At 47.4% G+C, this 22,953-nt stretch overlaps 1 protein-coding gene and 5 non-coding genes across 6 annotated transcripts; 1 reads left to right on the plus strand and 5 right to left on the minus strand.

The window, feature by feature from the left end:
- Nucleotides 1–1,339: 1,339 nt before the first annotated feature.
- trnaa-ugc (transfer RNA alanine (anticodon UGC)) lies at nt 1,340–1,411 on the minus strand. The gene has a single exon. It is a non-coding gene; the product is annotated as a tRNA-Ala (tRNA).
- Nucleotides 1,412–1,879: 468 nt separating this feature from the next.
- Nucleotides 1,880–1,951, minus strand: trnaa-cgc (transfer RNA alanine (anticodon CGC)). Its single transcript has one exon. It is a non-coding gene; the product is annotated as a tRNA-Ala (tRNA).
- A 1,244-nt stretch (nt 1,952–3,195) lies between these two features.
- On the plus strand, nt 3,196–3,267 carry trnaa-cgc (transfer RNA alanine (anticodon CGC)). The gene has a single exon. It is a non-coding gene; the product is annotated as a tRNA-Ala (tRNA).
- An 856-nt stretch (nt 3,268–4,123) lies between these two features.
- On the minus strand, nt 4,124–4,195 carry trnaa-ugc (transfer RNA alanine (anticodon UGC)). Its single transcript has one exon. It is a non-coding gene; the product is annotated as a tRNA-Ala (tRNA).
- Nucleotides 4,196–6,134: 1,939 nt separating this feature from the next.
- trnaa-cgc (transfer RNA alanine (anticodon CGC)) lies at nt 6,135–6,206 on the minus strand. Its single transcript has one exon. It is a non-coding gene; the product is annotated as a tRNA-Ala (tRNA).
- A 15,339-nt stretch (nt 6,207–21,545) lies between these two features.
- Nucleotides 21,546–22,953, minus strand: LOC137318360 (zinc finger protein 229-like). The gene has a single exon (XM_067981246.1). It carries the CDS (start codon nt 22,951–22,953, stop codon nt 21,691–21,693), a length of 1,263 nt encoding a protein of 420 aa, XP_067837347.1. The 3' UTR covers nt 21,546–21,690.

The raw sequence follows: 22,953 nt of genomic DNA on the forward strand, positions 1-22,953 counted from the left end.
TCAGTGCCTCACTTTCCTAAGGCCATCCGAGGATTTACTGGGTTGAAAAGCATCTCCTTTTGTACTCCAAGCAGACAACTATACCGAGGTATGCGGACCTGATATACTCAGAGACTTAGAGTAATGAGAAAGGGGGCGTTGAGAAATAAGACTGGGAGAGGGGGAGAGCCTCCATGGGCTGTGCTGGAACCATCCTTCCGATTCCAGGGCGCAATTTTCGTACGTTATCAGTCACTTTGCTTCTGATTGGACGGGACGAGAAATGCTCAGGCACATTGTAGCAGAGGCCGGCAAGAATATTTCGAGTCCTTGAGCTTCAGAGGAGGGCAACTTAAGGCCTGGAGAGTATCGCGTCTCGTTTCACTATAGACGGATGCAGGACTTGCCCCAGGTGTAGGTTTGTGTTTAAAGATCACTTCACTGAAAACACCTTGACGATCTGGGGTTATAGACCGGCATGACGGGCGGGAAAACAGTTGGTTCATCAATCCTGCCCCACATGCCTGGAGCATCGTGACCAGACATTTCCTCCCAACAAAACCCGCCCCACCCACCGGAAACATGTAATCTCCTGGGAGCGGTTACAAATCAGAAAAACAATCAAAAGCCGATAATGAGGGCGAATTCTGGGAAATTCCTCCCCGACTCCCTCAGGCGATCGAATCGAGTTCAGTGGATCACACTGACCATGTGCAGGTTAACTGTAAAACCACTCACCTTCTATATGATGCGATCTCTGCCCCAGTCAAGAAATGGCCCAGATCCCTCGAGAACGCGGAGGGAGTCAGCACCCACCACACCAGCCAGAATTGCATTCCAGAGACTCACTACTCTCTGGGAAAAGAAGAATCACCGAACATTAAGAATATTTTTACCTCTGTGTGGTCTGAACGCCTGTCAGCTGCTCCTCCCCAATCTGTGAAACTGGATGGTGGTGAACCTGTGGAATTCTCTACCACAGAAATGGAGGCGAAGTCACTGAATATATTTAAGAAGCAGATCGAGAGATTTCGACACACACAAGGCATCAAGGGGTATGGGGAGAGCGCGGAATTATGGTATTGAGGTAGCGGATCAGCCATGATCCGATTGAATGGCGGAGCAGGCTCGAAGGGCCGAATGGCCGACTCGTGATCCTATTTTCGATGTTTTAACAACTCCGCACGCAATCCAGCCCCAGGACGGCAGCCATTTCAAAGGCGCGTGCGCGCTTCCATTGAATTTTATCCTGTGCAGAGCATTTGCCTTTTCTCGAGGTGAAGAAACCCTTTCCTGTCCTTGTGTGTGAAGGTGAGGTGAGGACAAGAGGGTCTTTTCAAAATTTCAAACATAAATAATTTGGAAATGCCGGGGATTGAACCCGGGACCTCACACATGCAAAGCATGCGCTCTTCCACTGAGCTACATCCCCTCTGCAAAGTCTGCTCCACTTTAGAAATAAACAAGTGGGATTTCAGCTCCGTCTCTCCCGGACAACGAGATGCCCAGTCATCACACGTGCTCACAATGATGAACCTCCGTTTCAGTTCACGGGGTTTCTGCTCCTCTTTACTTTGAACTTTCCAAAAAAAAGTCAGCGGAAATAAAAAAATACAATTGCCAATAGTCAGTGACGAGGCTGACATCCAACCTCTGAATCATAAAGTGAGATGGATGAATGACACAGCGTCAAACAAGAGCTGGGACTGCTCGCTAGACATTGCACTGTCACATATTCCGGTCAGTCGGCGGCTGTTATGAGCTGAGCTGCTGAGGGGAACGTGAGATGAAGTCCTGCTCAGGGATAATTTAATGCTTGTGGAGCCTCAGAAGTTGGAACTCGCTGAGCTCAGAAAGCGCGATTCGCCTTTCCGTGCGTAATTCTGATGAAAAATATTTTTGGAGATGCTGGGGATTGAACCCAGGACCTCATACATGCGAAGCATGCGCTCTACCACTGAGCTACATCCCCCGATGAAATAAATAGCTACCCAACGAAAGAAGAACGGATTATCCTCATTTTATGAGACCACCCATGGTGGGTCTGCCACGTGATAGATTATTTCCAGTTTCAAAGATTGGGGAGGAGCGGGGAACAGGCGTTCAGACCACACAGAGGTTAGAATCTTCTGGATGTTAGGCGGTTCTTTATTTCCCAGAGTGTCGCGAGTCTCTGGAATGCATTGCCGGCTGGTCTGGTGGGTGCTGACACTTTGTATACTTGGCTTAAAATCATCGAGTTTTCTGTTCCAAGCAGACAATTAAAGATGAAGTTTGCGGACCTGATACAACTGTGGGTGAACGGAAGAAACCAGGCCTCGGCACTTAGTCTAATGAGAAAGGGGGAGTTGAGAAGAAAGGCCGGGAAAGTGGGGAGAGACTCCTTGAACCGTGCTGTAACCACCCTTCCTATTTCAGGATGCATTTTTTGAACGCTCCCGTTATCAGTCACTTTGCTTACGGTTGGACGGGACTAGAAATCCTCAGGCACATTGTAGCAGAGGCCGGCAAGAATATTTCGAGTCCTCCCGCTTCAGAGGAGGGCAAGGTGAGGCACAGGCAGCATTGAGTCTCATTTCACTATAAAGGGCCAGGTGTGAGTTTGTGTTTAAAGATCACTTCACAAAAAACACCTTGACGAGCTGAGGTTACTGACGGACATGATGGTCAGGAAAAGACCAGCTGGTTCATCAATCCTGTCCCACATGCCCGGAGCATCGTGACTGGACACTTCCTACCGACACCACCCGCCCCATCCACTGGAAACATGTAATCTCCTGGGAGCGGTGAGAAACCAGAAAAAAATACAGGGCCAATTTCTGGAAAATTCCTCCCCAACATCTTCAGACGATCGAAACCAGTCCAGGACATGACAGTGACCATGCGAAGGTTAAGTGTAAAACCACTCACCTTCTATATGATGCGATCTCTGCCCCAGTTAAGAACAGATCCAGATCCCTCCAGAAGGCAGAGAGAGAGTCAGCACCCACCACACCAGCCGGCAATGCATTCCAGAGTCTCACTACTCTCTGGGAAATGAAGAACCGCCTGACATCCAGACGATTCTTACCTCTGTGTCGTCGAAACGCCTGTTCCCTGCTCCGCCCCAATCTTTGAAACTGCAAATAATCTATCACGTGGCAGACCCACCTTGGACGGGCTCATAAAATGAGAACGATCAGTTCTTCTTTCCTTGGGTAGCTATTGATTTTATCTGGGGATGTAGCTCAGTGGTAGAGCGCATGCTTCGCATGTATGAGGTCCTGGGTTCAATCCCCAGCTTCTCCAAAAATATTTTTTCATCAGAATTACGCACGGAAAGGCGAATTTCGCTTTCTGAGCGCAGTGAGTTCCAACTTCTGAGGCTCCACAAACATTAAATTGTCCCGGAGCAGGACTTCATCTCACGGTCCCCTCAGCAGCTCAGCTCAGAACAGCCGCCGACTGACCAGAATTCAAAAGGTAAAGTGCTTGGGCATAGAAACTGAGACCTCATACACGCAAAGCATGCGGTCTATCACTGAGCTCCAACACCAGATAATAACGACCTCCAACCAAGTGTGAAAGGACTGAGTGCCTCACTTTCCTAAGGTCACCCGAGGATTTACTCTGCTGAAAAGCATTTCCTCTTTTAAGCATAGGAGATACCTGAGGTCTGCGGACCTGATACTAGTATTTTAATTCCAGATTTTATTCAATTAATTCAATTTTTAATTAATTGAAATTGAATTCCCCAGCTGCCGTGGCGGGATTATTAGTCCAGGCCTCTGGATTACCAGTCCAGTAAACTCACCACAAGAATACCGTACCCGCTGGGTAAACAGAAGAAACCAGGTCTCGTCACTCAGAGAAATGAGAAAGGGAGCGTTGCGAAGAAAGTCTGGGGGAGAGGCGAGTCTCCTCGGGCTGTGCCGACCAGCATTTCTGTTTCAGGTCGCTGTTCTTCCAACTGCTCGCTGGACATTGCACCGTCACACATTCCGATCCATCGGCGGCTGCTGTGAGCTGAGCTGCTGAGGAGACCGTGAGGTGAAATCCTGCTCAGGGGCAATTTCATGCTTGTGGAGCCTCAGAGGTTGGAATTCGCGGAACATCGAAATCAAGATTCGCCTTTCTGTGGGTAATTCTGGTGAAAAAATAGCTTTGGAGATGCTGGGAATTGAACCCAGGACCTCATACATGCAAAGCACGCGCTCTCCCACTGAGCTACATCCCCAGAATAGAGCACATTCCAACGAAGAGCTGATCTCCTTCATTTTATGAGGTCACATAAGGTTTTTTGGGGGGATCAATTCATCTCCTTTTCTACTCCAACCATAAAATTAATATGAAGTTTGCGGACCTGATATAATTGTGGGTGAACGGAAGAAACCAGGCCTCAGCACTCAGAGTAATGAGAAAGGGGGCATTGAGAAGAAAGGGTGGGAGAGGGGGAGAGTCTCCTTTGGCTGTGCTGTCACCATCCTTCCAATTTCAGAGCACATTTTTCGAACGCTCCAACGGTTGGACGGGACTAGAAATCCTCAGGCACATTTTAGCAGAGGCCGGCAAGAATATTTCGAGTCCCTGAGCTTCAGAGGAGGGTGAGGTGAGACACAGACAGCATTGAGGATAATTTCACTATCGACGGATGCAGGATTTGCCCCAGGTGTGGTTTTGTGTTTAAAGATCACTTCATTGAAAACACCTTGACGATCTGGGGCTACGGACGGACATGATGGTCAGGAAAAGACCAGTTGGTTCATCAATCCTGCCCCACATGCCTGGAGCATCGTGAATGGACACTTCCTACTGACACCACACGCCCCACCCACCGGAATCATGTAATCTCCTGGGAGCGGCGACAAACTAGAAACAAATCCAGCGCCAATAAGGAGGGGAAATTCTGGGAAATTCCTCCCCGACTCCTTCAGGCGATCGAATCGAGTTCATTGGATCACACTGACCATGTGTAGGTTTACTGTAAAACCACTCACCTTCTATATGATGCGATCTCTGCCCCAGTCAAGAACTGGTCCAGATCCATCCAGAAGGCAAAGAGTCAGCACCCACCACACCAGCCGGCAATGCATTCCAGAGACTCAGTACTCTCTGGGAAAAGAAGAACCGCCTAACATCCAGCCTATTCCCACCTCTGTGTAGTCTGAACGCCTGTCCGCTGCTCCTCCCCAATCTGTGAAACTGGGAATAATCTATTTCTTCACTCAGAGGGCAGTGAACCTGTGGAATTCTCCATCAAAGAAGGCTGTGGAGGCCAAGTCATTGAATATATTTAAGAAAGACAGATTTCGACACACAGAAGGCATCAAAGCGTATGGAGCGAGAGCGGGAATATGGTATTGAGATAGAGGATCAGCCATGATCATATATAATGGCGGAGCAGGTTCGAAGGGCCGAATGTCCGACTCGTGATCCTATTTTCTCTGTTATTATTACTGGGCCCGCTCTCCAGCCCCGGGATGGGAGCCATTTCAAAGGCGCGTGCGTGCTTCCATTGAATTTTATCGTGTGCAGAGCGTTCGGTTTTTCTCGAGGAAAAGAAACCCTTTCCTGTCCTTGTGTGTGAAGGTGAGGTGAGGACAAGAGGGTCTTTTCAAAATTCGAAATATAAAGCGTTTGGAGAAGCCGGGGATTGAATCCGGGACCTCATACATGCAAAGAATGCGCTCTTCCATTGAGCTACATCCCCTTAGCAAAGCCTCTTCAACTTTAGAATAAAAACGTGGGCTTTCCGCTCTGTCTCTCCCGGACAACCAGATGCCCAGTCGTTCCAGGTGCTCACCATGTTCAACCTCTGCTTCAGTTCACGGGATTTCAGCTCCTCTTTACTTCGAACTTTCCAAAAAAAACTTCAGCGGAAATAAAAAAAATACACTTGCTAATAGTCAGTGACGAGGCTGACATCCTACCTCGGAATCATAAAGTGAGATGGATGAATGACACAGTGTCAAACAAGAGCTGGGACTGCTCGCTAGACATTGCACTGTCACACATTCCGGTCAGTCGGCGGCTGCTGTGAGCTGAGCTGAGGGGACCGTGAGATGAAGTCCTGCTCCGAGACAATTTGATGCTTGTGGAGCCTCAGAATTTGGAACTCGCTGCGCTCAGCAAGCGCGATTCGCCTTTCCGTGCATAATTCTGATGCAAAATATATTTGGAGATGCTGGGGATTGAACCCAGGACCTCATACATGCGAAGCATGCGCTCTACCACTGAGCTATATCCCCAGATGAAACAAGCAGCTAACCAAGGAAGGAAGAATTGAATCTCCTCATTTTATGAGACCACCCATTGTGGGTCTGCCACGTGATAGATTATTTCCAGTTTCAAAGTTTGGGGAGGAGCGGGGAACCGGCGTTTCGACCACACAGAGGTTAGAATCGTCTGGATGTTGGGCGGTTCTTCATTTCCCAGAGTGTCGTGAGTCTCTGGAATGCATCGCCGGCTGGTGTGGTGGGTGCTGACACTTTGTATACTGGGCTTAAAATCGTCTAGTTTTCTGCTGCAACCAGACAATGAAAGGTGAAGTTTGCGGACCTGATACAACTGTGGGTGAACGGAAGAAACCAGGCCTCGGCACTTAGTCCAATGAGAAAGGGGGAGTTGAGAAGAAAGGCTGGGAAAGTGGGGAGAGACTCCTTGAACCGTGCTGTAACCACCCTTCCTATTTCAGGACGCATTTTTCGAACGCTCCCGTTATCCGTCACTTTGATTACGGTTAGACGGCACGAGAAATGCTCAGGCACATTGTAGCAGAGCCCGGCAAGAATATTTCGAGTCCTTGAGCTTCAGAGGAGGGCAAGGTGAGGCGCGGAGAGCATTGAGTCTCATTTCACTCTAAAGGGCCAGGTGTGAGTTTGTGTTTAAAGATCACTTCACAAAAAACACCTTGACGAGCTGAGGTTACTGACGGACATGACGGTCAGGAAAAGACCAGCTGGTTCATCAATCCTGTCCCACATGCCCGGAGCATCGTGACTGGATACTTCCGCCCCGCCCACCGGAAACATGTAATCTTCTGGGAGCGGTTACAAACCAGAAAAAAAATTCTGGAAAATTCTTCCCCGACATCTTCAGGTGATCGAAACCTGTCCAGGACCTGACAGTGACCATGTGTAGGTTAACTGTAAAACCACTCACCTTCTATATGATGCGATTTCTGTCCCAGTCAAGAACCGGTCCAGATCCCTCAAGAAGGCAGAGAGAGTGTCAGCACCCACCACACCAGCCGGCAATGCATTCCAGAGACTCACTGATAGCTGGGAAATGAAGAACCACCTAACATCCAACCTATTCTTACCTCTGTGTAGTCTGAACGCCTGTCCGCTGAACTCCAGCCTCTGAATCATAAAGTGAGTTGTATGAATGACAGAGCGAGAAACAGGACCGAGAACTGCGATTGTTCGCTCCACATTGCAACGTCACACATTCCGGTCAGTCGGGGGCTGCTATGAGCTAAGCTCTTGAGGGGGCCGTGAGATGAAGTCTTGCTCCGAGACAATTTAATGCTGTGGAGCCTCAGATGATTCATCTTTCCGTGGGTGGCGGGTGGGAGAGAGGCGAAAGACACCTTGGTGTAAGATTGGGCATTTTTAGCATATAAAGCATACATTTAGATTAGGAGTTTTCAAAATATAAACCAGAGATACCACTCACGTTTACATTAGGCATCTTAATGCATAAACAGCACCCGCTTATAAACATCAGATCGCTGGGAATCGGAGGATAGTCGCTGAGGATCATGAAATGGCCGAGTTAAAACTTAACCAGAATTCAGAAGGTCAGACTGAGCGACGTGATGCTGGAAACTGTTTACACTGCAGGGTTCAAGCATTTTGCAGAAGATAATAGACGACATTGTGAATGTGTTAAGAATGTGTTGAGAATGAATTGAGAATATGTGGACCTTGAGCATGTCGAGATATAGGGGTCTTGAGTCCGCACAGACCATGAGCAGTTCTGATAGGTGTCAAGGAATGTGAATAACAAATAAAGATAAAGGAGAGTTTGCATGAAATGAGCGGTATAAAGAATTCTAGTTTTACATTTGAATTTATAGAAGGACAAGACGGCGAGAGAGAGAGAGACGGATAAGCAGCCACCCGAGGGTACAGCTTCAATCCAAAGCAAGCATAAAGGTTAGTATCATGTCCTTCTGAGTAATAATATGGCCTGAAAAATTGTGTGTATTGATAGTTGCTTACATTCAATAAAGGATTAATCGTAACTATTGGTGTCGAGTCTGAATCGATCTTATAAACTGGCGACTGCGGCGTCGGACCTTGACATAAGATAATGTGGATTGAGTGAAACTAAGTGCCTCGGACGGACAAGGTGCTGAACCCAGTCAACAGTAACAGCATTGCAACGTCTTCAGCATCTCTTCAGGTGGAGCACCGCAAAGATACACGTGGTCCAGGCCAAACGGGTCCTTCCGGTCCAGGATTGACTTCCCATTTGTGTCCCCAACGCTCAAGGTCAGATCCATCGACGTCCAGCCGGTGTTCCTCTCTCACCACTGCCTCCTACTGGCCGACTGCCAATCGCAGGTGGACCAGAGGGTGGGCAGGGGGATCTGGAAGCTGAACTTGAGACTGTTGACCACGGAGAACATCGAGGAACGAAAGAGGGATTAAACAGGTTGGAGGACCGTGAAACCCCTTTTCGACTCCATGGTGCACCGGTGGGAAATGATCAAAGCCAATATCAAGAGCTTCTTCATCCTCAAAGGTGTTCAGAAGGCGAGAGAGAGAGACAAAGGGAATTTACAAAGATTGGCAACCCATTCCCTTCCGAAATGTCGACTGCAAGATTCTGTCCAAGGTCATCCCCCACAGGCTCGAGTCTGCTCTGGAACAGGTGATCCACCCTGATCAGACCTGTACTGTACCCGGCAGGAAGATCACTGATAGCCTGGCGGCGCCCAGGGATACGATCGCCCTTGTGCAGGACAGGGGGTTGAACACCTGCCTCATCAGCCTGGATCAGGCGAAGGCCTTCGACAGAATATCCCAGACGTACATGATGGGTTTTGGGGAGGGAATCCGCAATTCGATTCGACTGCTCTACGTTGACATCCATCGGGCAGTCCGAATCAACAGGTTGGAGTCAGAGAGCTTTCTGATGAGATCCAGAGTCAGGCAGGGTTGTCCTCTCTCCACGGACTTGTTCGTATATTGTTTGAAACCGTTTGCCAGATCCATCAGGAAGGACACAGGTATCAGAAGGTTGACGATTCCAGCCAGTGGAGGCTCTCAGATTAAAGCTTCCCTGTACATGGACGATGTCACTGTTTTCTGCTCCGATCAGCGGTCGGTACACAGGCTGGTGGGCGTCTGCCATCGTTTTGAGCTGGCCTCGGGTGCCAGAGTGAACGAAATAAGAGTGAGGACATGTTCTTCAGCAGGTGGGATGCCCGGTCCCTTTTCCACTTCACCGTCAGGTCCGACTACCTGAAGGTGCTGGGGATCTGGTTCGAGGGACCCCTGACCTGCACCAAGAACTGTGAGGAGCGGGTCGCCAACACCAAACACAAGCTTGGTATGTGGATGGGGCGCTCCCTCTCCATAACTGGCAGGAACCTGGTGATAAGGTGTGAGGTACTCGCAGTTTTGCTCCACGTGGCCAGGGTCTGGCCCATTCCCCGCTGATCCGCCGTCACAGTCGCCAGAGCTATCCACCACTTTGTCTGGAGGTCCAAGGTAGAACACGTCCGCAGGGAACCCATGTACAAGCCCCCAGGCAAAGGGGGCAGGGTGTCCCCAACGCCGCTCTGATGCTGATGGCCACTTTTGTGTGTGGCTGCCTCGGGATATGTGTAGATCCCGAGTACATAAAAATACCAAGTGTCACTACATGCTGAGTTTCTACCAGTCCACCACACTGAGAAGGCTGGGTCTGGCCACGCTGGCTGAGCAGATGCAGGACGTTCCGTCGAGCTGGATCAGTCGGGGACGTTCCTGAAGACCACAAGACCGTCAGACAGTGGTCAGCACGGAACATTCTAGGAGTCCTGCAAGTAAAGGGAAGGGTGGATCCGATCGGGCAGTTCCCCGACCAGACGGTCGATGCCATTTGGCAGATCGTCTCGTCGCCAGAACTGACCAACAGGCGCCAGGATGTAGCCTGGATGGTGGTGAGAAAGGATCTCCCAGTGTGGTCCGTCCAACGCTGATCTAATCACAGCACCACAGCAAGCTGCCCTTGAGGCTGCGGCGAGGAGGAGGGCATCGTCCATGTCCTGGTGGGCTGCCCCTTTGTGCAGAATTTGTGGCGAGACATGAGTTGGTATCTGCCCCGGTTCATCCCCAACACCTTAGTAACACAGGACACTGTGCTCAACAGCTGCTCCGCGGGATACACACCGGGACAGGTATCAACTGCTGCTGGAAGACAATCAACTCGGTGAAGGAGGCCCTTTGGTCCGCCCGAAACCAGTTGGTCTTCCAGCTGAAGGAGCTGCCCATGACCGAGTGTTGCCGACTGGCACTCTCCAACGTCCAGGATTTGGTGCTGAGGGACGCACAGAAGCGAGGTGCTGCCTACGGGATGGCTCTATGGGGAAAGGCCACGTTGTAAGGGCATTTCACCTTGTATTGTACAGCATGTATTAGAAGATATGTACTGTGTGTTGAATTGTAATAATGAGGTCACAGCTTGTACGATCTGTATTGTAATGTTTTGAACGGTAATTGTGACATTTACATTGAAATGTATGTATTCTTAAATTTTATGAAATAAAGAATAGTTTGAAATTTTAATAAACTATTGGGCTACAGATACACAAATCACTAAAAGTAGTGACGCAGGTTAGAAAAAAGGCAAATCAAGCACTGGGGTTCAATTCTAGAGGGATAGAATTGATAATCAAAGAATTATGTTAAACTTGTGCGGAGCCTTGGTTAGGCCACACTTGCATTATTGTAAACAGTCTGGGCTCCATATTATAGGAAGCACAGAGAGGCATTGGAGAGGGTGCAACAATGATTCACAAGGATGATACCAGAACTGAGAGGTTATCCTTATCAGGAAAGGCTGAACAGGATGGATCTCTTTACTCTAGAAAAGAGAAGACTGAGGGGTGACCTGACAGAGGTCTTCAAGTTAATGATAGGTTTTGATAGAGTAGACGTAGAGAAAATGTTTCCACTTGTGAGGGAGACCATAGTTAGAGGTCATAAATATAAAACAGTCACTAATAAATCCAATGCGGTATTCAGGAGAAACTTCTTCACCCAAAGAGTGGTAAGAATGTGGAATACGCCATCACATAGTTGAGGCAAATAACGTAGATGCATTTAAGGTGAAGCTAGATAAGCACAAGAGGGAGAAAGGAATAGGGTATCCTGGTCGGGTTAGATTATGGGAGGGAGGAGGCTCATGTGGAGCATAAAGGCTGGCATTAATCAATTGGGCCGAATGGTCTGTTTCAGTGCTGTAGTTTCGATGCAACTCAATGTACTATTTTGGGGGTGGTGGAAGAGCAGAGGGTCCTGGTAGCGCAAATTCACAAATCTTTGAAAGTTGCAGGGCAAGTTGATAAGGCGGTTAAGCAAGCGTATCGGATGCATGCGTTTGTAAATAAGGGCATTGAATACACAAATATGGAAGTCATGTTAAACCTTTCCAAATCACTGGTTAGGTCTCAGCTGGAGTATTGTGTCCAACACTGGGCACCACACTTTAAGAAGGATGTCAAGGCCTTGGACAGGGTACAGAGAAGATTTACCTGGGTGATGCCAGGGATGAGGGACTTCTGTTATGTGGAGGGATTGGAGAAGCTGGGATTGTTCTCCTTAGATCAGAGAGGGTCAAGGGAAGACCTAATCGAGGTGTTCGATATAATGAGGGTTTTTTATCGAGCAAATAGGGGAAACTGTTTGCACTGGCAACTGGATTGTTAACCAGAGGTCATAGGTTTAAAATAATTGTCAAAACAACTAGAGGGGAAATGAGAATATTTTTCACACGGAGTGTTGTTAAGCACTGCCTGAAAGGATGGTGTCTCTTTTAGAGACTGTCTTCGTGTCAGAGACTCAAAATTCATATTGTAACTGGGAAACTGCAGGAACAGAGTGAAACGGTTCTGCTTGTGTCCCTGGATTCAATGCACAATGTGGAGAAATCTGTAAAATTTATAAATGAATCGGCAGGAGTGAACATGGTCAATACAATTATATGAAAACTGTAAATGGAGCCGCTCATTGTTGGACCAGTCCTTTCTGAGCACAGCTTTTAACTTTATTCCTGAGAGAGGTCTCATTAAGACAAGGTTCTGAACTTTGAGAAGTTTGTGATATATCCACGTCATCACTTACATTTGGGCAAAGCTGCTGAAGAAATGTGTTTGTTCAAATGACTGTAACTAATAGCAATGATCAGGGGTATAACCGTGTCAGTGGAGATTTACCCCCTGTATAAATCAGGGATCGCTGTAATGAATCCACACAGAGTGCCTGCCGGAGCTGCGGTTTCCAGGCCAACAGACATTACTGCTTCTCACAGAAATGGGATATTCAATAATGTATCAGATAGAATGTATTTATTATCCTGTCCTTGCAGCCGTTGGAGTTCCAGGTAAGCCATTATCTCAGCTGTTCATGGTCTAAATCGGTATTAACTCTGCTGCTGTACTTGGCATTATTTTTCTCCCATCGTGTATTATACAGTGGACTGTTCTGTTCTATCAGTTGATCGATTGTCCCAAGTCTCTGCTATTGTTGTCTTATAGCAGCTGCATTGTGTGCCTTATGATCTTGTATATCCAACCCTGGCATTGTTACTGGATTATTCTCTGTACTGAATGTATTGGAATCAGGTGTCTGGGCTAAGAGCTGGTCTCAGACCATCAGGAGCTGTGAACAGTTTCATGTTGTGGAACTAACCTGTCCTGGAATATTTTTTCATCAATGTGTTTTCAGTGATTGATAATGAGACAGCTCACGGTCTCGGTGTCACAAGGAGGCGGCGCAATGTCCTCCCTTCCCGATAACATGGTACGGTTTAACAGGGATTTCAATGTATTTATTGGTTATCACTGTTATGAAAGATAATTTCATTGTGTGTGTATCTGACACCGCTTCAGATGTCTGGCTACTGAAATGAGTTTGCTGCTGATTCTTTCACATCTCATTCTCTGCTTCACTGTCGATGAATTCACTGTAAAATGCAATGTTTTGAGGTTATGTTGTATCAGTTTGCACTTTATCTGATGGAATCATGAGCCCTTCCATTTATCTGCAGACTTTCAGCAGCAGCGGTGATGTTGGCGTTTTGTTAATTGAACAATGCCGCCATCTAACGCTGTACTTTGTAATTACAGGAGAAGGAATTTCAAACATTGTGAGGTGTGTCTGGGAGAGGGTTTCAATTCTGTTTATTCCATGCATTGTAGGTGAAGTGAACAGTGCAGGTGAACAGGTGGAGATTTGGATGATCTGTAGAAACATTAAACTGTTCACAGAGGCTTCACCATTTAACAAACTGACACTAAGAACAAAATCGTTTGAACACGGGGCTGGTGAAGGGAAAGCAGGCGCAGGATGTTCGGATTTACTCGGATGTGAAAAGGGGCATTGAGGAAGAGAGTAGAGAGAGTGCGGAGAAATAGAGAGGAGCGATTGAGAAAGAAACTGAGCAGGAAAACGAGAGATAGGGGGAGAAGGAACAATAGAAAAAGAGAGACAAGGAGAGAGATACACAGTCAGAGAAGGAGAAAGAGGGGAGAGAGAGAGAGAGCAGCAGCGGTGTGAATAATTCATCGGAATGAACTGTTGAAACTTCCAGTACAATTATGAAGTGGAAATGTGACTTGAATTTTTTATCAGGATGTTGTCAGATTGTGAGAGTTTTATTGTACTCTCTCCTGGTGTGTTTATCACTATCAGCTCCTAGTTCTGTTTATGTGAATGTTCCTTTTACTTGTTTACTGATTGAATTCATAAACATAATTGAAATGTATTTAAAGAATAGGATCAGTGATTTCTTTATCGCTTTGAATTATGGGGATATTGTATTCCAGAAGCTATGTGTCAGTTTTATTCAATAAAGAACGAGGCGAATTCAATGATTGTGTTTTAATGTAATTTTAGTTGAATATGCAAAGTAAATTTATTGAACACATTATGTAACCAACGAACAGTTCATTGACACCAATAACCAAAGAAATTAATGGTTGAATTCATTAATTGGATTGTGTGAGCTGGACCTTTAGATTAGATTTCCTCCAACACCCTCCTGCAGTCTCTCCCTGTGAATCCCAGCCTCTCCTCCCACGGCATCGAATCCTCCATTTCCTCATCCGTTCCCTCAGTTCATTCGCTTTCCCAAACTATCAGCTACTGATTCCCCTCCAGCTCATACATGTCCTTTTCCTTGGTCTCCCGCCCAAACGCACTCGCTCGCTCGGCCTCCAGTTGCCTCTTCTAATCCAATCCGAAGCCTCAAACTCACCCCCACGGATCTTGGTCTTTCCCGTTTTGTGCCAGCTCCAGTCGGCTCTCTCCACCCAGAGCAACAAACCTCCCCCTGTCCCCTCACCTTCTCGTCCCTCGCTCACTTTCCCGTCCATCTGGAGCCCAAATCCGGATTTAACCTGTTGGAATCCCGGTGTTTAAATCCCTCCTCCCTTCCCCACTGGCATTGCCCCCTCACTCGGCCCTTCCAGTGGATCTGGTGCTCACTTTATTCACTCTCTGTATCAATTTCCCAATTCATTATTGATCATTGTGTTTAAAAACATTTATCTGTCCGAAAGCGCTGCCCAGGTCAGTGAATCAGTTTCCACCGTTTGATGCAGCAACAAAGCTGGAAATTTTACACCAGATCCTGTCACACTGCCGCCTTGTCTCCAGGTCTGATCAGTAATTTCTCTCCTTCCGTTTCTCTCTCTTACAGTTAACTTGGTGGCGATTGTGATCCTGTCCCGAGGAAAGTGCGGACTCTCCAAATGTATCACTCGCTACCTGGTGGGAATGGCGGCGGCCGATCTCCTGGTCGTTATCACTGATGTCATAATGTGGCGCATTGTTGAGATTTATTTCCCAGTTTTATTCTTGAACATTACCCCCGTGTGTCGTCTCATTGAAATACTGAGTTTAATTAACACGGCGGCCTCTGTCTGGTTCACTGTCGCTTTCACCTTTGATCGATTTGTGGCCATTTGTTGTCAGAAGCTGAAAACAAAATATTGCACCGAGAAAACGGCGGCTGTTGTTATCGGGGTGGTGAGTGCGCTGAGCTGTTTACTGAACATTCCCTGGTACTTCGTATTTGACCCGGAATATATAATGGACAATATACCCCGGGGTTGTGTCTTTAAACCGACCTTTTTCACTTCACCCGCATGGGCAGCTTTTGACTTGTTTAATCTTGTGTTAATGCCTTGTCTCCCATTCATTCTGATTTTGCTTTTCAATGTTCTCACCGCCAGGCACATTTTAGCGGCCAGTAGAGTCCGCAGGGGACTCCGGGGCCGCAGCAATGGAGAGAATCACAAGGACCCAGAGATGGAGAACCGAAGGAAATCGATCATTTTACTCTTCAGTATATCAGGCAGTTTTATATTGTTATGGAGCACTGGAGTTTTTTATGTTATCTCTCTGCGTATAACAGACGCCCAGTTCTATACGGTCAGTGACATTGAGTCAGCCGGATTCAAGCTTCAACTTCTCAGTTCCTGCACCAACACGTGTATTTATGCTGTGACCCAGACTAAATTCAGAGAGGAGCTGAAGAACGGGGTGAAATACCCACTGAATCTAATTGTTACATTAGTTAAATCATAGAAACGTCTGAAGTCTTTCCATCCGAAATTAAATAAAAAGTTAATTAGAGTCAATTAGAGTTTCACGTTTGGCGGTGGCCTAAGACGGGCGGTAGCGGATCGGGCGCCCGTTATTCACCGCGCCTGATTTTACTATCTATTGACATCAATGAGTTCACTAAAGTAACTGATATCAATCGAATACTTGAAATAAATTTGGAAAAAAGCAGACAGGAATTATATTTTACCCGACAAATGCGGTGTTTGTGAAATGATACAAGATGTGATTCTAACATGAAATTATTTGCTGTTATTAGTCTGGAAATAATATGATTTCAATATTAAATGTTTAATCCTGAAATGAATAAAATCAAATCCTCCTTTTCGATTGATGATTATTTCCCATCATACAGACTGCCCGGTGGGATGGACTGAGGGTGAGCTGTCAGGGTCAGACAGCGTCCTGTTCATTGGGACATTTGTTTTGACCAGAACAGAATAATAATGGACCAACACCCGGACCGTTACTGACTGGTAAAATATTAATGTAATTTCAAATTCCAGTGGGGAGTTCCGGAGATCGTTTCCTCTGTGAGCTGCTGTTCAGCAATGTTTACTCACTGCAGGGAGTTTAATTGGACATGAGGCTGGGCCTGGTTACACAGATCTATGAGGAAACCTCCTGATACATTTCTGAGATGATCAGGGGCCGGGAGATTTCTCACGGCCGCAGCAGGCCAAGGGAAAGCTCTCCTGCTCATCCTTACTCCAAAAAATATAAGTTAAAAATAAACTTCTCAGTGTTCTGCATCACTCAATGCCCATCGATAGGGCGGCTCCTCCTCCCATTCGTCACCAAATTTAAATACTGTCCCAGATACGTCACAATACTCTGATTTACATATTACACGTGGTCTGACCCGGAAACAGGTGGGTGTTGCTCCGGCCGCTCTTCTCAGGACCCGACCCACGATGGTGGAGGCAGGAACTCCAACGTTAAAGGGGCGGTAAGTGACCTGACACCATTTACTAGCCTCGACCAACCCATTTCCGCCAGGCGGGGATAGTTAAAATCGGCCACACCTTTCCTGACCTCCGCCCTAATATCAATCTTCGAAGACCACAAGCTGGTCCATTGTCTCAAACTACACCGGTTCACAACACGTGGAGGGAAATTTTCACCATCGCTGGGGGCTGAACCGATGGAGTGGATCACCGCCGCCCCCCCCAACCCCCCGCTGAAAGAACCGGCCCGATTTTAATTTCTGCTCCCTCAGTTTACCGCCCAAGCAGTGAAGGCGAAATTACCCCCTACGTCTCTGACCCCAAGCTTCTACAGGTGTGTGAAAGACATCAGACAGTGTTTGCCAAACACTAACATGAATGTGGGCGAATGGATCCATGTATTCGGGTAAAAGGTGATAACCCCCATCCACAGAGACAGGATCCCTATACCATGGAGTCGAAGAGGGGTTCACCCCCGACAGCAGTGGGACACACTGAAGCGAGGTGCGGCCCAGGCAAAGGCTCTATGGGGAAAGGCCACTGTGTAAGGCTATTTCACCTTGTATTGTACATCATGTCCGAGAAAATATATACTGTGTGTTGAATTGTAAAAATGGAATCGTCGTGTGCACAATCTGTATTGATTATTTTGAATTGTAACTGATATTTACATTGAACTGTGTGCATCCATAAATTTTATGAAATAAACTATATTTTGAAATACAAAAAAAAGTTCCAGTCTCGCCGTCTCTGTTGTTATTGGACAGTCAAGAGAGTAAACACTGCCAGACTGTAAAGATGCGGGGAGTAATACAAAGAGCATCTATTGGGACTGTCGAGGAGCAAAGGGGCTTTGGTGTCCAGGTGCACCAATCAGTAAAAGTCCATTACTTTTACTGGCGAAGTTTGGAAATCTAGTGCACATGTATCAAAAACAACATTGAAGATCCCAATTTCGAGGCTGTCATATCCCAAGGAATAGAAAGATATGCTGTTAGGGTTAGATGAAGAAGGGTGACAGGAGGCTCATGTAGAGCATAAACACCGGCCTTCTGTACATTCACTTGGCACCAAGTGAGAATTAGGAGAATTTTCTTGATGGTGAGAAACTAGGGACTGTAGAGGAGCAAAGGGGTTTAAGTGTCCAGGTACACCAATCACAAAAAGCGAGTGCACATGTACCAAAATAATTTTAAATTTCGAGGCTGTCGTATCCCAAGGTACCACTATCAGGTACTTCGCCAACTCTCTGGAAATTGCTGATACAATCAGGCCCCACAGTCTCCCTCGCTGGTCCATTCCATACATCTGCATTAAAAAAAGGTACATTCAAGCATTCTGCTCATCCTATGCCCCAGGGAGAGACGACTAATAGTGGCGGGAGGACCCAGACCATCAGCCTTATGTGAGTTTAGACATTTCTGTTTTAAATTCAGATTATTGTATTTGCAGTTTTTTTTTCCCTTTTTGGTACATTTCTAATTTTCTTTCATTCTTGCACATTTTGCATTTTAAACAAATTCTCCAAACCCTGTGCGCAGTGAGTGCTGAATCCGGGCCCTTTGATTGACAGCTCTCTCCTCCCCCCGTCTCCTGGGCTGACACCTTCCACCACGTGACACTCTGAAGCGTCACTCACCTTTGCGCGCTGACGTCACGAGGCGTATGCGCCGCTCGGGCCAGAGGGATGCCGCACATGCGCCGCGCGGTTCCTGTGCCGCGTTCCCTCAGCAACAGGCCGGCGCCGGGAAGATGATGGCGGGCGGGCGGTGCTGTGGGCGGGGGCGAGGCCGACAGAGGGAGGGCCCGCACCCGGGAGTGGCCTGAGAGGGGAGGGTGGGGAGACGGGGGGAGTTACTCGGGGCCTCCTGAATCTCCACTCTGGCAGCGCCCGGTGTCGAGCTGGGCTCGGGGGGGAGTCACTCTCCCGCCTCCCCGTCAAACGGGCCGTGGGTCGGAGCCCAAAAGTGAGCGAGAATCAAACAGCACAGAGAGAGGCCGCTCGGCCCATCGCGCCTGTGCCGGCTCTGTGAAAGAGGCCGCTCGGCCCATCGCGCCTGTGCCGGCTCTGTGAAAGAGGCCGCTCGGCCCATCGCGCCTCTCCTGGCTCTTTGAAAGAGGCCGCTCGGCCCATCGCGCCTGTGCCGGCCCTGTGAAAGAGCGATCCCATTAGTCCCACTCCCCCCTGCTCTTTCCCCACAGTCCCGCAAATTTCCGCCCTTCAAGGATTGACCCGATTCCCTTTTGAAAGTTATTATTGAATCTGCTCCCACCGCCCTTTCAGGCAGTGAATTCCAGATCAGAACAACTCGCTGCCTAAAAACATTCTCCTCATCTCCCTCTGGCTCTTTTCCCAATTCCCTTCAATCTGTGTCCTCTGGTTACCGACCCTCCCGCCAGTGGCAACAGTTTCTCCCCATCGACTCCATCAAAACCCCTCCTCATTTTCAACCCCTCTATTAAATCTCCCCTTAACCGTCTCTGCTCCAAGGAGAACAATCCCAGCTTCTCCAGTCTCTCCCGGTAACTGAAGTCCCTCATCCCCGGTACCATTCTGGTAAATCTCCCCTGAACCTTCTCTGCTCCAAAGAGAGTAATCGCAGCTTCTCTATTCTCTCCACATAATTATTATTATTTATTAAGTGGGTTGTGCTGGGTATCTGGAAGCTGTAATTCGGTGAGTAGAAAGCAGTGGGAGGATAAGTCTGCAGATTGATTTTGGGAGATGGTGAAGACGGTGATCGTGGATTCAGACAAAGGAGGGAGGTGGTCTTTGAGACCGTCCGTGCTCTGTTGTAAGATCTCACTGTGTGTGTCTTGTTCCAAAAGTTCCCATTTGTACCTGTGACCTGACTGGCGAAGTCTGCGAACTTGACTGCTGCTGTGAACCTGACTGTTCCTCCGCGGACATCAGTGTCTTCCCCACTTGTCTGCCGGGCAGTGAACCGTAAGTTTCTGTTTGTGTGTTACTACATTGGCTCCCGATCCGACAAAGGCTCGATTTTAAGACACTCATCCTCGTATTCAAATCCCTCCATGGTCCTCGCCCCCTCCCTATCTCTGTAACCTCCTCCAACCGAATTAATCTCCACCGACAACCCCATGTCACTCCACCCGATCATGGATTCTACCCCACCCATTTATCTCCGCGCACAGCCCATATACACTCGACGCACAGTCAGTGCTGGAACACTCAGTCTTGTTATACACACAGTCAGTGCTGGGACACTCTGTCCTGTTAAACACACAGTCAGTGCTGGGACACTCAGTTCTGTTATACACATTGTCAGTGCTGGGACACTCATGTCTGTTATACACACAGTCAGTGCTGGGACACTCAGTCCTGTTATACACACAGTCAGTGCTGGGACAATCAGTCCTGTTATACACACAGTCAGTGCTGGGACACTCAGTCCTGTTATACACACAGTCAGTGCTGGGACAATCAGTCCTGTTATACAGTCAGGGCTGGGCTATTCAGTCCTGTTATACACACACTCAGCGCTGAAACACTCAGTCCTGTTATACACAGTCATATAAATAAATAACTGGAAAAAAAGAATGAAATCTCCAGGACCTGATGGTTCTTACCTCACGGTATTAAAGGAAACGGGTGGGGAAATTGCAGATGCATTAGTCATTATTTCCCATAGCTCTCTAGACTGAGGAATTGTGCTTTTGGATATGAAATTTGAAAATGTCACTCCGTTATTTAAGAAAGGAGGGAGGGAGAAACCAAGAAAATATAGACCTGTCAGTTTAAAGTCAGTTGTTGGGAAATTACTGAAATCTATCATCAGAAACAAAATGAGCTGTTCAAAGAGAGTGAAGATGGATTGTGAAGGGCAGCTCATGTCTGAGTAATCTAGTTGAACGTTCTGAGCTCACTAACAAGGTGGACAGGGGATTGAATATGGATGTTGTCTATATGGACTTCCAGAAAGCATTTGATAAGGTTCAGCACAAGAGATGAATGAATAAAAGTGCACAAAATTGAAAGTTGCTTTGTGACTTGGGTTGGAATTGGTTGGGTGGTTGGAGAAGAGAGTAGGGATAAAGGGAATGTTCTTTGATTGGCGAATTTTAAAAATCGTATCCCCAGGGATCTGTACTCAGCTTTTCACCATATTTACCAATAACTTGGATGAAGGAATAGAGAGTTGTAGATCCAAGTTTCCAGGTGACACTAAGTTAGGAGGCACAGGAAGTGCTGTAGATGGGAGCAGGAAGTTACAAAGAGACAGTTTAAGTGAATGGACAAACTGTGGCAGATGGAGTTCAATGTGGGGAAGAGTGAGATCATTCACTTTGGATGCAAAAAGGAAACATTGGAGTATTTTCTTAAAGTGAGAGACTGGGAACGGTGGAGGAGCAAAGGGATTTGGGTGTCCATGTACACAAATCACTAAAAGCTCGGGCACAGATAAAAAAATCACAGACTAATGGAATGTTGGCCTTTATCTCGAGGACTGGAATACAAAGGGGAGGAAGTGATGCTTCGGAACAAGAGGGCATAACCTTAAATTTAGAGCTTGTGCATCTAGCATTGAAATCAGGAATGTCTTTTTCACTCAAGGGTAGTGGAAATCTGCTCAGGCTGATTGAAGTGGACCCTGTGATATAATAGAATTTTCTGTCCTGTCAGACTTGGACATCTTGTAGATCCATCTTTTAAAAAGGTGGAGGAACTCAGTTCAAAGATGGATTCCACTCACTTCATCATAAGTCCTCAAACTGCTTGTCTTATCATCGAGCTATCAAGGACTAGAAAAACTGTGTTTAAAAGAAAGCTGATTTATTTGACATTTGTACAGAATTCTGATACTGCAGTCCAGTGAAATGGATTATTAACATCAGAAACAACCCCCAACTGCCAGAATGAACACGGTTTACTCCTGAATGCGATTAACAGCAGTGATAACAGCAGAATCCAACCAATGCAGTCACATGTGAACTCGCTGGTGTATTAGTAGGCTGGTTGACAGAGTGAATCCCTTCCCACACACGGAGCAGGTGAACGGCCTCTCCCCAGTGTGAATACGTTGGTGTCTCAGTAGATCCCTTGTTCTTTTAAAGCTCTTCTCACAGTCAGAACATTGAAAGGGTCTTTTATCAGTGTGAACATGTTGATGTTCACTGAGGTGGGATGAACGAGTGAATCCCTTCCCACACACGGAGCAGGTGAACAGCCTCTCCCCATTGTGAATATATTGGTGTGTTTGCAGGTTGGATGACTGACTGAATCTCTTCCCACACTCAGTGCAGGTGAACGGCCTCTCCCCAGTGTGAGTACGTTGGTGTGTCAGTAGATCCTTTTTTCTTTTAAAGCTCTTCTCACAGTCAGAACATTTAAAAGGTCTTTTATCAGTGTGAACAAGTTGATGTGTCAGAAGGCTGGATGAATGAGTGAATCCCTTCCCACACACGGAGCAGGTGAACGGCCTCTCCCCAGTGTGAATTCGCTGGTGTCTCAACCGGTGGGATGATCGAGTGAATCCCTTCCCACACACGGAGCAGGTGAACGGCCTCTCCCCAGTGTGAACTCGCTGGTGTATCAGGAGGCTGGATGACTGAGTGAATCCCTTCCCACACACGGAGCAGGTGAACGGCCTTTCCCCAGTGTGAGTGCGTTGGTGTGTCAGCAGATCACTTTTTCTTTTAAAGCTCTTCTCACAGTCAGAACATTTGAAAAGTCTCTTATCAGTGTGAACAAGCTGATGTTCAATAAGGCTGGATGACTGAGTGAATCCCTTCCCACACACGGAGCAGGTGAACGGCCTTTCCCCAGTGTGAACTCGCTGGTGTGTCAGCAGGTTGGATGACTGAGTGAATCCCTTCCCGCACTCATTGCAGGTGAACGGCCTCTCCCCAGTGTGAGTGCGTTGGAGTTTCAGCAGCTCATTTCTGCTTTTTGAACTCTTGTCACAGTCAAAATATTTAAGAGGTCTCTTATCAGTGTGAACAAGTTGATGTTCAATGAGGCTGGACGAGAGAGTGAATCTCATCCCACACATGGAGCAGGTGAATGGCCTCTCCCCAGTGTGAACTCGCTGGTGCGCCTGCAGGTGGGATGACTGAGTGAATCCCTTCCCACACACGGAGCAGGTGAACGGCCTCTCCCCAGTGTGTCTGCGTCGATGAGTTTCCAGCTGGGACGGGTAATTGAATCCCTTCCCACAGTCCCCACATTTCCACGATTTCTCCAT

This window comes from Heptranchias perlo, unplaced genomic scaffold (assembly GCF_035084215.1).
Source record: "Heptranchias perlo isolate sHepPer1 unplaced genomic scaffold, sHepPer1.hap1 HAP1_SCAFFOLD_70, whole genome shotgun sequence".
Classification (NCBI taxonomy): domain Eukaryota; kingdom Metazoa; phylum Chordata; class Chondrichthyes; order Hexanchiformes; family Hexanchidae; genus Heptranchias; species Heptranchias perlo.

Excerpts from the sequence above, each read along its gene's own strand:
- LOC137318360 (XM_067981246.1), bottom strand. The coding sequence starts at position 22,953 with ATGGAGAAATCGTGGAAATGTGGGGACTGTGGGAAGGGATTCAATTAC.